This window comes from Gopherus evgoodei, chromosome 1, assembly GCF_007399415.2.
Source record: "Gopherus evgoodei ecotype Sinaloan lineage chromosome 1, rGopEvg1_v1.p, whole genome shotgun sequence".
NCBI classification, from domain to species: Eukaryota; Metazoa; Chordata; order Testudines; family Testudinidae; genus Gopherus; species Gopherus evgoodei.
In genome coordinates, this window is record NC_044322.1 from 189,930,987 (window position 1) to 189,947,911 (window position 16,925).

Below are 16,925 nucleotides of genomic sequence, written 5' to 3' on the forward strand. Positions count from 1 at the left end.
CTGTTTTGGAGAATTGTGAACATTTGGGTGATGAATTATGTCAAAGGTATTTTTTACAGGACATGAATTTGAGGAAAGGGAGATCAGATATTAAGTTAGTCATACTCTGAATCAACTGCATATACAGATAAAATTACTGGTTGCTGAGAATGAGCTCCTCATGAAATTGTGCGTTTAACCCATGCCAAAGTAGTTCGGCCTCCTTAGCAATAAAACATTCTATACCCTGGTTGTAGCAACAGAATTTCAGAGTTTGGAGGTGAGTTAGAAAAATAACAATTGAGTTTAGTAAGAGTTTATTAGAACTATGTGTGTTAGAGAGAATCTTCTCTGAGCTTCCACAGAATCTAACCCCTAAGTTCTCTAGAAGGAAGTCTAGTGACAGCACAATGAACCAATGAAACACAAGTTAGACGTATTACGCCATCAGAACAAATGTTCACTGGCTGGTCCTACCCAAAAAGCATGACATTGCCTCTGTTGCCATCTTAAAAACAAATTAACACTTTAATAGCTGGCACATACACCACACTACAAAATAGAAGTGAAAAGCTTTATTATAATAAAAATTACACACTTTTAACAGAGGTGTTATTACACTCAAAGAAGCTCAAGAAATACGGTATCTAATTATTAAGGATGTAAATTATAGCAATATGCTTAAAGTTCAGACAACTCACTAGTGATTCAATGGCTTTTTGTCAAAATAACCCTGTGTTCAGCCTCCAGCCAGGCTCAAGTTCAATGTAGCTTCCTTTTTTAATGTGACTTTAGTAGAATAAATTACCAGATATGTTGTTCATAAACAAACCAACACATGAGATAAACCTCTGTCTAACTTCACTAAATTAAACTACAGCCTATTTGACCCAAAATGCCATGCTAGGAGCAATCAGATCCACTGAGCTGGGGCATCTTGACTTTGATATTCCCCTTTTCCCACATTCACCTGTAGATTAAGCAGAGAAGAAGACTAGAATCGAGATTGGGGATGAGCACATACGTCCAGAAAACTAGGAAATCCTTCTCTTCTCTAAACCATCCCTTGTTATTAGAAACAAAAGCGAAACCAAACCTTTTTTTGAGGTTCCAAAATATGTTTGGTTATTTTCTGTGTTTGGTATGCAACTGGGCTCAGAAGTGGAAGTGCTGAAATATAACGATTAAAGCTCCTTTCTATGTGTTTACATCCATGACTGCAAACTACAGTGCTATAGATGATGGGTTCTCTTGAGCTTACCAGTACAATTCTTCAGACTCAAGAGGTTTGGATAACTTGGATAAGGAATGGATGAGCATTACAGAGTTTGGATAATCCACTATTTGGAGGTTGGCCCATCACCAGATGAGAGACAACATGTGGATCCAACAGTCAGATTTTACAGTTATACCATCAACAGGCACATGCTACATATGGCCTGGTAAAATCTAATGTGAAGATCTTCAGATATGTCCTCCGGAAATTTTGTTTCAATCTGATGGCAGTAGAACCCTGGCTTGCTCCCTTCATTCAGCTCCATCTTCAGCTTAGTCTTCAATGTCGAGAGGGACTTAATCCCCAAAATCTGGAGGAATATTGTCCCTATTAATCCCAGGAGTATAGTACCTGCCATCTATAGGACCAGAGACATTGAAGGCTGCGGGACCACAGTCATTATATTCTGGAGGATCACAGTCATCGAAGTCTGGGGGAACACAGTTGTCAAAGTCTGGGGGAACACAGCTGTCAAAATCTGGTAGGATGCAGTTGTCAAAGTCTGGGGGAACATAGTTGTCAAAGTCTGGGGGAACATAGTTGTCAAAGTCTGGCGGGATGCAGTTGTCAAAGTCTGGGGAAACACAGTCCCTGTCATCCTCAGGAATATAGTTCCCACCTTTCAGAGGAACACAGTCTTTAGTAACTGAGGCAACATCGTTTCCAGCGTGCACAGGCCTGGGCTGTGATTTAGGTCCTTCCTGCCCTTGAAGGAAGAAAGTAAATTAACAACATACCTCATATTATACATTATTCTCCTACCATTTAAGCATGGATTATATAAGGTGGGCCGAAGTTTGGGGTAACCTAAAGCGTGGACATGGGTGTAAGTGGCAAAGGAATGTCATTTATTCTAATTTGGCACTCTGGATGTGCAAAATGAGTACACTGGAATTTACACATTGAAGAAAAGACGGGGGGGGGGTATCAAGAAAAATCTCTAACAGGAGAGTGTAATAAAAAGCAGTTCTCTCTTGATATATTATACACCCCTGTTAATTTCTGTTCTTTCTATGCACCATCCTACTCCCCCTATTAGGGACAGACTTTCAGAAGGTCACAGCACACTGGGTGCTGAACTCTTTCAAAATCTAGACCCTATTTAGGTGCCTAAATGTGAGCTGAGCTGTTTTAAAAATCGAGGCCCGGATTCTCATTGGCACCATCACTGAAGTATATGTTAATGAAATTTACACTGGAGGAGTAGGTCAGACAATGCTTTACACCTTACACTTATTTGCCCTTTTTTCCTGGTCCATTTAAACCATATTTTTACATCACTGCAGAATTTGGCCCAGTGAATTGCAGGGGTCTGTGCTTTCTTTGTGCATTTTAGGTTATTTTCTCTGTCTCCTGCTCCTTTTATTTAAATATAGAAGCCAGAGAAGCCAGCAATATTAGAATACCCACAAGGGTTTAAAATACCACTGCTCCAAATGTACAGAGAAGTGACATGTTTCCATGGATGTGCTTTATACCAGAGAAGCATAAATGTCACTAAGCTAGAAGTCATACATGAGATTTCTTGCCCATTCTCTTCTATTCCTTCATCCCACTCGTGTCATTCTCTACCTCCTACTTTTCTTCTCTGTGCAATTCTCTTCTTCCTTGGTAATGTTTTTCTCTCTTCTTCATTACTCACCTCTCTTTCCTTTGTTAAGAAAGCAGCATCTTCTTTCCTCTCCTTTTTCTTTCATAGTCATCCTGTTATCCACGCCTCCACTCCTTCCCCTGTTAGGTTGTCTCTTTCCCTAATGCCCCAAGGTTCTCCCAAAGCTCTCTTCACTCTTAATACTTGCCACTTACATAGCACACTACAGATGTTAGCTACCATCTCACTGTGAGGGAAGTTAGTGTTGCTAGCCCAGTTTTACAGATGGGAAAATTGAGGAAGAAAGTTTGAGAGACTTGCCCAAGGTGACAGAGGGAGCAGAGTCAGGGTTAAAATGCAGGAGTCCCTTGCTCCCTGGCCCATGTTTACTCCACTATCCCACACTGTCTTTCACACTATAAGACAGCATCTTTTGTGGCCAAGACTGTCCACAAACGAAATGGCTCAGCTACAAGCAGCTGACTGACAGCCCAGAGGGAGCTCACAGCATCCCTGGAGCTGTCAGCAGCATCCCCCACAGCTTCAAATTGCTGTGGGATTCACTCACCACATAGCCCAGCCTTGGATAGCTGTATGTGAGGATGCTGAATAACATGAGAGTTTCAGGAAAAAGTATAGTTTTCATAGACATTAAAGCCAGAAGGGACAATTAGGTCATCTAGTCTGACCTCCTATATATCACAGGTCCTTAAGCTTCATCCAACTGCTTTAAGTAAACTAAAGCATTTCAGTCTTCAGGAGACTAAAATGTTATGTGCCACAGACAAAGAACTGGAAGGATCAAGATGCCACCAGTGCCTGAAGCCTTTGCAATGGCAGGGAATTGATTAAGTGAGAGATGCCCAGATGGTCCAGCAGGGGATCCATGCCCCCATGCTGCAGAGGAGAGGAAAAACAACAAGATCTCTGCCAATCTGACCTGAGTGAAAATTCCTTACCAACCCCAAATCTGGCAATCTGCTTGACCCTGAGCAGATGAACAAGGCACACCAGCCTAACATCTAAGACAGAGGAATCTCTGTATCATCTCAGAGCCCTGATCTGCCCCATCCAGTGTCCTGTCTCCAACTGTGGTCAATCACTGATGCTTCAGAGGAGGGCAAAATAAACCACCCAAAATACATCTGACCAATTGTGCACTGGGAAAAATATTCCTCCTGACTCCTGGAGGTAACTGGCTGAAGCTCTTAAGCAAGGGACAAGCTGCCAAACTCACGCAAGCAGATTGCATTAGTTACATTTTCCCTGGTCTCCCCACAAGAAGAAGGTCTAGAGACTTGCTTTCTGCTTTATATTAAACCTGGTCTTCGCATTGGCATTGATAAGGTCCCGAAATCAGGGTGGGACTGGTGGCCACGGGCTTTGTGGGCCCCGATGGCTACTTTTGGTTAAAAAGGTAGTGCAGAGAAGGAGAAAATAGATGAAGAAGAGCAAACATGGTGAAAAGAAATAACAGGAAGTAAGGACGTATGACACTGTGTCTATTTATAACTTCACTGTTCTAGTCTCTGTCTTCCTAACTATTACAAGAGGGAGTGTGGGCTAGAGGTGTTGGCCAGCAATTTTATTCTTGGCTCCACTACAGAACAAAGCGACCTCAAGCAGGTCACTCAATTTCCCTATCTGTAAATCAGAGATAATAATCACCTGCTGTGCCTCACAGAGCTTAATTTATTAAAGTTTGCAAAATGCCTTAAGCTCTTCCAGTGGAAGGCTAGGCTAGAGGATTGCAAGCTGAGCGATACACTTAAGTACAAACCTAGCCAGCCACATTCAGAAAGAGTTACAAGATGCATCCTTCCCAGGGTTCCAACTCACTGTGCTATGTAATCCTGGGCAGAGTGGCCAAATGCCTGTCCACCCTCTTTCCCAAAGCTGCAGGCAGCAGGGGAGTCTAGTGGGCTTTACTCCTGTTTAGGAATATTAGTGCTTCTATTTAAGCTATTTAAATGCACCCAGATACCACTGTGAAGGGCATTCTGGAAATATGTATTAATAATTATAACTATTATTGAACAAACACAGAGCTTTCCTTTACAAGCTGCTTCTTTCCTATACAGTTATTTAGTGGGAGCAGGGTGCTGGTCACGGTTTTACTGCTTCCTGCTTCAGCACCAGTTAGTGATGTCAGCAAAGCATTTCAGAGAGACCAAACCTGGCTGTTGCTCTGATTGGCTGCGAAGACCCTTGGCTTGTGGGGTCATTAATTTTGGAGCAACTGTACATAGCATATGTGTGTGTTGGCCAAATATAGTCACCTGGAGCACAGACTTTGCACTGAGTCCTGCGGCACCGCTCGATCTGCAGCTTCAGCCTCCCACAAGACTCGAAATAGAGCTCAGTACAGTTACACTGAAATCGCATCTAAGAGAGCCCTGGACTTCAGTGTCACAGGAAATGCTTCAGTTAGGTTAAATAATCAGCTTTCCTGTTTGAAATGTGGTTTAGGGGCTCGGTTTGTTTCTGTCTCTGCTTACCTTGGAAAGTGGAGATATTCAAAGTCAGAGGTTGCTCGGTGTAAAAGCTTGCAGCTGTTGCCACTTCAGTCCCTTTAGCATTCTTAATGCAAGCTTCATTCTCTTGCTCAGCGGAGTTTGCAGCCTCTGGTTCCTGTGAAGCTGGATTTCCATTCTCTTCTAACCAAGAGAGCAAAATATATCTAAGTACACAGACACAGAATGCAAGCATTTCCCTGGGTAGGGTTGTCAAACATATGGCGAGTGGGCCTGATTCCACCCTTCTCATGTATTTAGGATGCCCACGTGATATATTAAGATTGGGCAGAATCTTTAATTTAGAAAAAAAGGTAAGTTTCTAGCTTTCATGACTGCAAAAAAAAAAACAAAAAACCACACCTCCCAAACATGAACCAAAGGCTTGTCTACACAGTGAGTTAGTGCGTGGCAAGCCAGGGTGTGAATCTATAGTGCAGCAGCTAGCCGTGTCGGAACTCATCATGCGTGTGGAGGCTGCTACAGCGTAGTGAAAGGTGATGGGAGCAAAGCCCCTGCAAAGGTAGGAACTGCCTGGGATGGGAGTGGCTGCAGGGAAGGAAATGCAGAGGGAAGAACATAGGAGACACACAAAGATGGGGGTGGGGGGGAGGAAGAGAAACAGAGAAAGGAGGATGTGGAAGGTAGAGAAAGAAAGGACAATCATATGCTCCCTTTTTGCTGACTGATGCCAAATGAAACACTAAGGCACTGGATAAATAATAAAATAAAAATATTAACTTTAGTTACCACATAAAGGCTATTCTCCCTCTTGTTCGTGGGGCAAATTTCCCATTGACATCTTTGGGAAATCAGCTCTGGACTGAGAAGAGCGTGTAGTCCTATATTTATGTCCCACCCCACTAAGTATAATTAAAAATGGAATCTGACCTCTTCAGAGTGAGTTTGACATCCCCGGGCTGGTGACTCACAGTGTCCTAAGACCTGAGCATTGGGCTAGCAGCTCAGAGAGTGCCCTATGGCCTGGGTGCCGGGCTAGTGGCTCACAAAATGCCTTCCTGTCTGGATATTGCCTTGATGCTCTGAGTTTAGTCTCCCCCCTGGACAATGCCTTGGTGCTCTGAGATGCCTGCCTGCCTCAGTGGCAACTGCCAGCTGGGTAAAGATGTTTTCAGAGGTAAAAAAATAAAACTGAGGTTTGAGCCACAGCATCATGAGGAGGAGAGGCAGGGGATTTGGCCAGGAAAGACTCTTTATCATACACAGTTGCAGCATTTTCACACTACAATGATTATAAATTGTTGTATAAATTATTCCCCATTGGAAAGCTTGTATTTTTAGAAGTTCATTTCCTGGGGCTGGCGGATGAATCCAGCAATGCCGGGGCACTGGCTTGACAGGCAGTGACTCATACTAGGCCAGAGACTGATGCTAGTGGCAGCTCAATTCAATAGCAGCTGCACCTAATTCTCTTGGGTTGCACATGAGTAGGTGTGAGAGCCCCATCTGATTTCCTTCCATTTTTTTCCAAGCCATGGTTCACGTTCTACATTACTGCACACACTTGTGGCCTAAAAACATGGCTCACCCTTGATACAGTCAATGGAAATTGATATTTCTTACAGACTAGGGTCAGACTAGGCTTCACCGAAGTCCCACATGGGGTCCCTTATCCATTTTTCTGAGATTTTTCAGGATCTCAATCTATGTTTAAAATATATGATTTCTGAATATGAATAAATCCATACAGTACATCATAGCCTAGTATCAGAACCTCAGACCCATGCATATCCCTGATAGTTCCTACTGAAGAGTTCCATTCAGCAGGTTACTTCCCCTGATGCCACCATTAGAGCTGGTGGCAAGGTTTTGTTCCAAACTCAAAACTCAGGCCTGGCTTGCAGAGATTCCCAGGCATTTCAGTGAATTTGGACTGAGTTCCAGGCACCAAGGAGAGTTATTGTTTGGAGTGGAAACCAAACAAAACTCAGCAGAGTCCCATTGTTACAACCTGAAGCCAAGCACAATTCAGGAGGTTTCTGGAGTTCTGGCTGAGTTTTGCTTTCAGATTTGGGTTCAGTAGATCTCATAATTCATGGGCATGTGAACCCATGTGAACTGAAACCAACAGTTCTGCCACTTCCTATGAAGTGGAACAGCTGAGCTCCACAGAGCTCTATTCACTGTGCTCTGCAATCCCTGCTGTTACAGAGTGTGTGGGCAGAGGGGCTGGTGGAATGCAGTTACTTCACTTGAGTAACCTGGGTGAATGTGTTGTTTCTCTTGGTTTTGCACTGTTCAGTTTGCACCTGCTGGAACTGAGCTGCACCCATAGCGAAGGCCCTATAGCTCCTAAGGGACACATATTAGAAATAACATTTTTAACTGTTTTTGGAAAATCTCTGTGGTCCCCCTGATTCCTACTCATGGTGTTGGGCAAGCTGTCCATGTTCCTGCAATGCCGATGGAGGTGCTATTTGTGAGGAACACACTAATAATAGGTCAGGAGCTGACTTGGCTCTGAAGCAGGAGGAATGGTCTTTATCTGTGCAATGGGCCTTTTCAAGATAGGTCTTTTTAATGGGCGGTGGGGGAGATAAAGGAATAAGAGAAGGGTGACCGAATAGAGCTAAAGAGAAGAGAAACTTTTCCCCTGGTATACACCGTCAGTACCTGTGGAGCCATTCCCATTGAAGCCGCTGGCCTCAGCACCTTGCCCGCTGAATCTGTGCCATGCTCAGCCCTACCTTTCCAGCCTGGGAGGCACATAGGCTCTGGAAGTGGGGTGAGCCTGGGCAAGCCCACGGGGGGATTCCTAGTACAGAAGCCAGACCCACAGCAGCAGTGAGAAGGAGCAGTGCTGCATACCCCACCACCTACTCAGGTTTGGCCTCACCCACCTTCCATCGTGACGGGGAGCTGTGGGGCCAAAACTGAGCAAGTAGTGTTGTGATGAGGTACATGGCACTTGCGGGGCGGCTCCGGTTTGACGCTGTGACCCCTGTGCACCAGGTCACAATGTCACTCACTCCAAACCTGCGTTGGCAGTGGGGCAGCCAGCGCTGCTCCTCCTGGCCACTGCCAATGGTACATACTGTATGTAACGTGCGTATGGCTGCAGTACCACTGCCAGCAATTCTCTTGACAGCCCAGAAGAAACTCATCCACTGCAAACTTATCAGGCATAGGAGTCAACCCACCCTGAGAAAGATATTGAAAAAAGAGGGCTGGGAGGGCATCGAGTGTCACAGTACTAATCTATTAGCAATCCTACCCCATGGGGAGCTTGACGTGAAGGGCAGAAAGGGCCTGTTATAACAGCCCTAACACTGGGACCACTGAGGGGAACTGTGTACAAGGGGAGGTATATGGAGCCAGCCAACCTCCATGGTAATAGGGCTCAGTGCTGGTATCGATGTTTGTGTGGATACCCTGCTACCATCCCTAAGGGCTTGTGTTAAGTAACTGCTGTGATACTAGTTGATTTCATGGATAAGAATTCCTCTCCTCTCTGGGCTCTGCTTCAAACACAGCCAGCAGTATCAAATACATCACATTGTCAGCAGAGTCTTTACTCTCCTGATCCCAGAACCATTCTCCGGCCACCGGCATACTCACCTTGGTCAGGGCTGCTCGTGTCTCCCTCTCCACATTCTACATGGTCCTCATTATAGCCACTTTGGCCCAAAGTCACGTTCCGGAAGCTTAGGTTTGTCATGCGACCTTAACCCAAATAAAATAAGAAAAGCACTAGACATTTGGGAAAGACTCTCAATGAAAGACAAAACTAGCATAATCTACTGGGGCCTGCTTCCCATCAACCCTCCTGGAATCTAAGAGTCCTGGGAAAGTGAAGCCCAGAAGATGAATTTTAAACAATGAATGTGTTACGTGGCTAATTTTAATGCCTCTTGAACTGCACAGTTTATGCCTATTATTTCTTACCACTCTGCCATTCAGGACATTTTGCTTCCCCCATTTTGCCTCTCTTTCCAATTTCATATGTTGCTGCCTGTTTACTTGTCCCTTCAGGATGATCACTCTGCTTTTATTCTGCTCTTTCATTTCCCCTTACTCTCACATTCTCCTCCCCTCTCCTCCCAAGACCTGTCCATTCATCCCACTGAATTTCTCACCTCCCTCATGGAGCAGGAGGACCACATCTGTTCTTCATTGCCCCTCCCAGAGGTGCATTATTTTGAAAATGTGTGTGTGTTGACATTACAGGTGGTAATAATACTGCTCTCCGCTTCTATTCCTACTTTTATTCCTCCTCTCTCCCCTTCCTATATGCTATGCTGGAGTGAGCTGCACCCGCTCTCTCTCCATTTGCCTGTGGGGTATGGGAGTAAAGGGCTGATTGGTCTCCTCTCTCTTCCCTGCCTCACACAGCTGGCAGGAAAGACGTGTCATGGCCTACTTGTTGCTCCTCATGCTGCCTGTGTGCAGGACCACCTCTGTCTCTGTGCTGCAAAGCACTTCCAGTCAATAGCTGACTAATGGCTTCTGGAAGATGGGGAGACTTGCCTAAGGGAGGTCTTTCTGGGACATACTGAACCCCTCCTCCCATCTGTGGCAGGAGAGTGTGGAAAAAAAGACAAAGTTATCTCCCCTCAACTAGACTACGAGGCATTTGCTCCTCACTCCCATCCCCTAGAGTCATGCCCATGACTATGCCATATAGGGCTTTGGGCTTATCAAAACTCTCGAGCTAAAAGATGGTCTGTTGGTACTTGGACAGGAGATCTCCAGTCTAAACTCAGATGCAGCAGAGAGGATTGGAGATTCAGTAGGGCTACGACCCCATTACAAAGTGTTACAATAGCTGAATAAGGGTCTGAGGGACAGAGTTAGCTGACACAGTGCTGACGATGACTTAGAGGCCTATGTAGACTGGGACAAATCGTGTTCAGTCCTGTGTCAACTGGCAAGGATTAAGGACTGGTTCTCCTTCCACTCACCACTGAATGTAATTTGTCTTAGTCTATACTGACTGGTCAGCATCAGATCAGCAAACTCAGCTTTTCATAACCGTGTTCAAACATGGCAATGTTCTGGCAACTGGAGTCACTACTGAACCACTTCAGGCCAGAGCCAGGGATACTCCTCTGCTTGAGATACAACTCTTAAATGAGACATAAAACTGAAGTCCTGGACACTTCAGACCTTTATAGATCCCAGGCCTGTTTAACAAAAGTCAGAGTGTTCTCATGATATCGTGGCCGAATTCTATCTCAGGTCATTATATTCCATTCTTCCAAACCCTAGTCTCACGACTGAGATTGCATTTTGAAGCAATCCAAATTCCACAGCCTATTAGACGGCAGCACCTTTCTGGTACAGTTAAGGTGTTAGGGCCAGATTTTCAGATATTTAGGCACCTAACTCCCACAGAAAATCAATGGAAGTTAAGCAACTGAACACCTTTAAAAATCTGGTCCTTAGTCAGGTAAACAGAGCTAACCAAAAAATAACTTAGGAACCACAATATAAGGTGGACTGTCCCTATGTACTGATTTTTAGTGACAGTGGTTTACCCCATTCTGTTACAGAGTTGAAGAGGGAATCCTTACCTGTTCTGTGTCTGCACTTTCGAAAATGCCATATAAGTGAACCCAACACAACAATGAATACAGCAACATGCACTCCCAGTATGCTGAATAACAGTAAATGCGAGATAACTGATGAGGCCACCGTTGCTGGTTCTAAAATGAAAATACAATGGTAAAAAAAAAATAATTGACTTAAAATTCCTTCTGCCCCATTCTGTTAGCGTTACACATGGTTCTTTTTGTTATTTCCTCTCATATACAGACAGTATAAAAAGATCATACACTAACCAATGGTATAACAAGGCTTTATTTATCTTTTCTGTTTTTCTGACTTCCCTTCAAGTGCAGCCGAGTCAGAAAAGTGACCTTACGAAACGAAACTGTGGGATTCCCTATTTTTTTTCTCAGGGTCCGCAAATTAAAGTGGCCCAGTTAACAAGTCAAAGATGAGTTTTCCTAACAGCTGGCATTGCAAACCCAGCACAGTTTCTGACAATCCAGCAGTGCTCCTTCTGCCTCATACAACATGACCAGAAATAAAGGTTTTGTGGTCAGATGCAAGCTTGTGATTCTGTTGAAGATTTGTGAGTCAGTATAGGCACCAGCTTGCTGTACTGTAGCTTGGCTTACCCTTGAGGAGCTACGAGGAGAAACAATCTTGTTTTGGTTTGTATGAAGTCAACATGTGACATAAAAGGACACAGGGAGCTGAATCACTGGGCAAGAAGAGGATTTGACTATAACATTACTTTAAAGCAGGAGTGGGCAAACTTTTTGGCCCGAGAGCCACATCAGAGAATAGAAATTGTATGACGGGCCATGAATGCTGACGGAATTGGGTTTGGGGTGAGGGAGGGAGTGCGGGCTCTGGGGTGGGGCTGGGGATGAGAGGTTTGGGGTGCAGGAGGGTGCTCCGAGCAAGGACCGAGGGGTTTGGAGAGCGGGAGGGGAATCCGGGCTGGGGCAATGGGCTGAGGGGATGCAGGCTCCGAGCGGCGCTTATCTCAAGTGGCTCCTGGAAGCAGTGGCATGTCCCATCTCCAGCTCCTATGCAGAGGTGCAGCCAGGTGGCTTCGCACACTGCCTCATTTGCAGGCACTCCCCTGCAGCTCCTATTGGAGCATGTAAGAGCTGAAGCGGGGCCATGCCATGGCTTCTAGGAGTAGTGTGGTGTGGCCCCAACCCAGAACCCTGACTGGAGCAGGGCAGGGCCGCATTGTGCGCCCCCAACCCAGCACCCTGGCCGGAGTGCCGGAGCAGGGCCAAACCACGTGGTGCGGCTCACAGGCCAGTTTAAAATGGCTGATGGGCCAGATCTGGCCCGCAGGCCATAGTTTGCCCTCCCGTTTTTTAAAGCAACTGGGTCATATTCCACTTTGGTATAACTCTAGTGGAGCCATGATAGGTATGAATTCAGTCCAAAGACAGAAGTTCTTCTAGCTAAACTTTCACCTGCATTAAAGATTTTTGTCATTATCATATAACTCAGCTGACTTAGAGGCTGGCAATCATGCGTTTTGTAAAAGGTTGGTGCAGTCTGAGAATGCCTGAGTATCAGCTCTACGTACAGTACCTGAAATCAAACTGTTTGGTTGCTGTGGTTATTACTGTCTGAAAATGAAAGCTGACAGTGCCAACAAAAAAGCAAACTATTCTGGATCTGAGTAAGGCCCTTGATCAAGTGACAAATACAATTATTTTTCTGTTCAGTTGGTGAACTACATCCACATAGCAGCTATTTTCACAACACAACCATACACCAACTGAATTTATGAGTCCATACCTATCATGCTGACTGTCTTTGCACATCAGGGTGACCAGATGTCCCAATTTTATAGGGACAGTCCCGATATTTGGGACTTTTTCTTACATAGGCTCCCTTTACCCCCCACCCCCGTCCCAATTTTTCACACTTGCCATCCGGTCACCCTATTGCACATTCTGGGAAAATCTGGGCAGCTATCCCATAGTGCCTCAATATGAGACAGAGTGATTGAAGGACATGCACAAAGAATGGCAGCAACAGCACCTGAGGCAGTGCACTCTGGGATGCCCTACTGCACAGAGAACAAGGAGGAGAAAGGTCAATTGATGTATGCTGGCATGGTTAGGGGGTCTTATCCACACAGCAAAATAACAGCATAAGATGCAGATACAGGAAGACAGGGGCAGGAGTGGCAGGTTTGTATAATTTTTGGTGGTGCCCAGAATGGGTCCAAGTCCCGTGGCGCCCCCCACACCACCACCCCCCACACACTCTCCTTCCTGCCTAAGGCTCTGGGAGGCAGTTTGGGGTGCAGGCTCTGGGAGGAAGTTTGGGTGTGAGAGGGATGCAGGCTCTGGGATGGAGTTTGGGTGCTGGGTGCAGTCTCTGGGCTGGGGCAGGGGGCCAGAGAGGAGGACTCCCCCCAGCCCTCTCCCTGTCGGTAGCAGCAAGTTCCAGGGTGGGAGGTCCCCCCTGGCTCCCCTGGCCCAACACTCACCCAAGACCCCCCTAGGCTGCTGCTCAGGAGTTGCCTGCTGGGGGGGGCCGAATGCCTGCCATGTGCTTTTCCCCTCCTCCCTCTGCAGGTGCAGTAACCACCTCAGCCTGCCCCCGGCACCACTCCCTTGTACCAGGCCGCAGCAGTGCCTGGAGAGGAAGTGCAGTGCGGAGCTGCAGGGGGCAGCCACCCACTGCCCAGGGCAGACAGGGAAGCTTGGGGAAGTGGAGGGGGTCACCTGGTGGGGTCGGGGGACACTCTGGGGGAGGGTGCGGGGCAGCAGGCGGCGCCAGGGGAGAGACCTGGTTCCAAACATTGGTGGAGCCGGGCCCCCGGGCCCTGAATTTGCTGGAGCCTGGGCACCACAGGCCCATACAACTTGCTGTCCCTGGACAAGGGACAGGGCCGGTTCCAGGATTTTTGGCCCCCCCCAAGCAGAAAAAAAAAAGCCGTGATCGCAATCTGCAGCTCTACTGCCGCCGCTTCAGTCTTTGGCAGCAATTCAGTGCCTGGTTCTTCGCTCCGAGAGGGAGTGAGGGACCCATCTCCGAATTGTGGCCGAAGCCCCGAACATGCTGCCCCTCACTGTTGGCTGCCCCAAGCACCTGCTTGCTGAGCTGGTGCCTGGAGCCGGCCCTGACAAGGGATGCTAGGGAAGTGAGCTGCACAGTTGAGCCCCCTCTCTTCCATTTAAATCAGGGAGCTGTTAGCTAAAATGATTTAGCTCAGCGGTTCTCAACCTAGAGTACGCACAGCCCTCGAGGTACGCAGGGGTCTTCCAGGGGGTACATCAACTCATCGAGATATTTGCCGAGTTGTACAACAGGCTACATAAAAAGCACTAGCAAAGTCAGTACAAAATAAAATTTCATACAAAGAATGACTTGTTTATACTGCTCTATTTACTGTACACTGAAATGTAAGTACAATTTTTATATTCCAACTGGTTTATTTTATAATTATACGATAAACATTTGTTTTTAGAAAGCTGACCTGCAAAACTTGGGGCACACCTAGGGAACCAATGAAAGACTTGCCAGAAACAGACAGGAGTGGAGGAGCTTCATCACTGCCCTAAATGCCAGAGGCGTAATAGGAACATAATGATGATGGTCAAAATGAGAAAGTGAGCAATTTTTCAATAATAGTTGCTGTGACATTTTCGTATTTTTTTATGTCTGATTTTGTAAGCAGGTAGTTTTTAAGTGAGATGAAACTTGGGAGTATGCAAGACAAATCAGACTCCTGAAAGTAGTACAGTAGTCCGGAAAGGTTGGGAACCACTGCTGTAGCCAATTGCAACTATAGGTTCTGATGGCATTAAAACAAATGGGGGAGAAAGCTAACCCTAATCTGAATTCCTTTTCATAATAATTCATTTCAGCCCAAACTGAGTTTAGTGTTTCTTGGCAGGTAAGAAGGCTAATCTTTTTAGAAAGAATAATAAGGGAGAGCCCTGAAGCAATGTTTCCTTTCTCTCTGGTCCAGTTTAGTGTCAGAATTCTACTATCTCCTCTCTAAGGGCTTTTCCATACACAAAATTTGTACGACTTTAACAATACTCGTATGAAGGTCTATACCCTGCTAATATGGGCACAGTTATATTGGCATAAAGGTCTTATATTGGTATAAAAGTATTTCAATTACAAAAAAAATCAAAATGAAAGCTTTGTTTTGAGTCGACCCAGAACCAACATTTTTCAGAATGTTCAGTGCATTGAAGTGTCAGAAAAAAATATTTTAGGTCAAATTGAACATTTAGTTTGACCAAAACATCTTATTACAATTTTGAGCATTTAAAAATGTTTTTAATGTTTAACAATTAAAACTAAATGAAATTTCAAAATAAGTAGTTTTGAATCAAAAAAATCAAAACATTTTGTTTAAAAAATGTTAAAAAAAACTTTCAATTTTTTTAACATTTTTTGAGCAAAGCAATTCTGTAAAATCAACACAAACTTACAAAATATTTCAGTGTTGCCCAATCTTCATTTTTCACCAAAAATATTTCAGCTGAACTTTTTCACCCAGCTCTAGCTTCTATTTCATGAATGCGTTAATCAATTAATGGTTAACTAGTTATGGAATGTCTCTGACATGGTTCTTCTGTGCTCACATTTTGAACCTGGAATGAGTGTTATTGCAGTATTTAACTGAGGGATAAAATAGCTTTTAAAGTAGATAGAATATTAACATTGTCCCATATTTGTTAACATTTTAAATTGAGAAATACTCACCCACTTTCACATCAATCATTCTCTGGTATAGAATCTTCCCATCTCTGTCTCGCACTTCTACTGAATACCGTCCACAATCACTTTCCTGAATCCTGTCCAGTCTGAGCGTGCCATTAGGTAAGATCTGAGATCTATAGGTGGATCTCCCATCGGACTCCGACTGAGAGTAATTTAACTCAGCAACCAACAAGCTGTCTTTCTTCCACATTATCTGGACCAAGTCTTTCCAATCCATCGCTGCTAGAGGTAGGACCATGGAGCCACCAACAATTCCTATTACTTCTTGAACAGGTGCTGTTCTATTTCCTGAAGGGGAAAAGCCATCTCTGCTAAATTTAAGGGAGGGAGCATTCCTTATGTTCTCTTTTAACTGAGAGTGATCTCTTTTCTGTTGTATCTTTTCAAAATGGAGGAATGAAGTCAAGTGCTGGGGAGTATGTTCGTTAAACCTAGTTTCATACATATGGATTTAAAATAAAAATAATGCTTTCCTGTATATTTATTATACCTTTTCCATCCCAAATGATCATAAAGTAGTTTATACACTACATCGAGAGCAAACACTCAGACGCCACACACTGCCACGTTGTACAACAATTTAGAACAGCAAGTGAAGAACAATATTATATTGTTAGAAAGTGGGTGAAACCTAGTTACAGGTTGAGTTCAAACTCCATTGAGATTGGTCAGTGTGAACTCACTCTTCAATTAACATAACATAAGTCCCACTTAAGACAAAAGATGTATGTGAACTTTAGGCTGAGTATTGTCATGGGTAGGGGGGTGTGTGTGTGTGTGTGTGTGTGTACAGGTGAAGAAAGATCTCACAGAAAACTAAGGTCAGACATGAATAGATGGAGTGAGAGAGGCAGCCTGAAGGAGCAGCTAAAAGTGTGTAACAGATCCTGGAAGAAACCTGGGAAGAGGTGTTTGGGTCAGGGGTGCAGGCTGAAAAGAGCACTCTTGGTGTTGTGAGCAAAACAAGATGTTTCCGACTATTTTATTTCTTCTGCATGCAGAAACACAATAAACAAAACTGCATCAAAGAAATGCCTGGCCGTCAACAATTTCTACTCCCAACCGCAACACCCACAGGGCCCCAACTTTGACTAGCTACTCAGGTCAAAAAGTGGCAACAATCCAATTAAAATAGTTGGGAGAATTTAGAGAAGGCAGACTGCACAATTTGATCAGATTACTATAACTAATGCCTCTTCTCTTACAAAACGTAGTACGGAATCTTAATGTTTCTGAGTAGTCTTGGCTTCAGTTTTTTCTCTCATCCAAAAGTCAGCACTTCCTGCAAAACAATGTACCCTAGCACCTGGCCAAG

At 44.8% G+C, this 16,925-nt stretch overlaps 1 protein-coding gene across 2 annotated transcripts in view; it reads right to left on the reverse strand.

The window, feature by feature from the left end:
• Positions 1–632: 632 nt before the first annotated feature.
• LOC115659993 overlaps positions 633–16,925 on the reverse strand; it is an 88,314-nt gene continuing 72,021 nt past the window's right edge. Inside the window, exons 4-8 of one of the 2 annotated variants that reach the window (XM_030580868.1) lie at positions 15,593–15,898; positions 10,894–11,025; positions 8,939–9,043; positions 5,345–5,503; positions 633–1,961 (exon numbers count right to left, since the gene is read on the reverse strand). In XM_030580868.1, coding sequence (XP_030436728.1) covers positions 1,552–1,961; positions 5,345–5,503; positions 8,939–9,043; positions 10,894–11,025; positions 15,593–15,898 — 1,112 coding nt within the window. In that variant the 3' untranslated portion in view covers positions 633–1,551. The remainder of the gene's footprint in view (positions 1,962–5,344; positions 5,504–8,938; positions 9,044–10,893; positions 11,026–15,592; positions 15,899–16,925) is intronic. The other variant, XM_030580876.1, reaches the window with a different exon arrangement.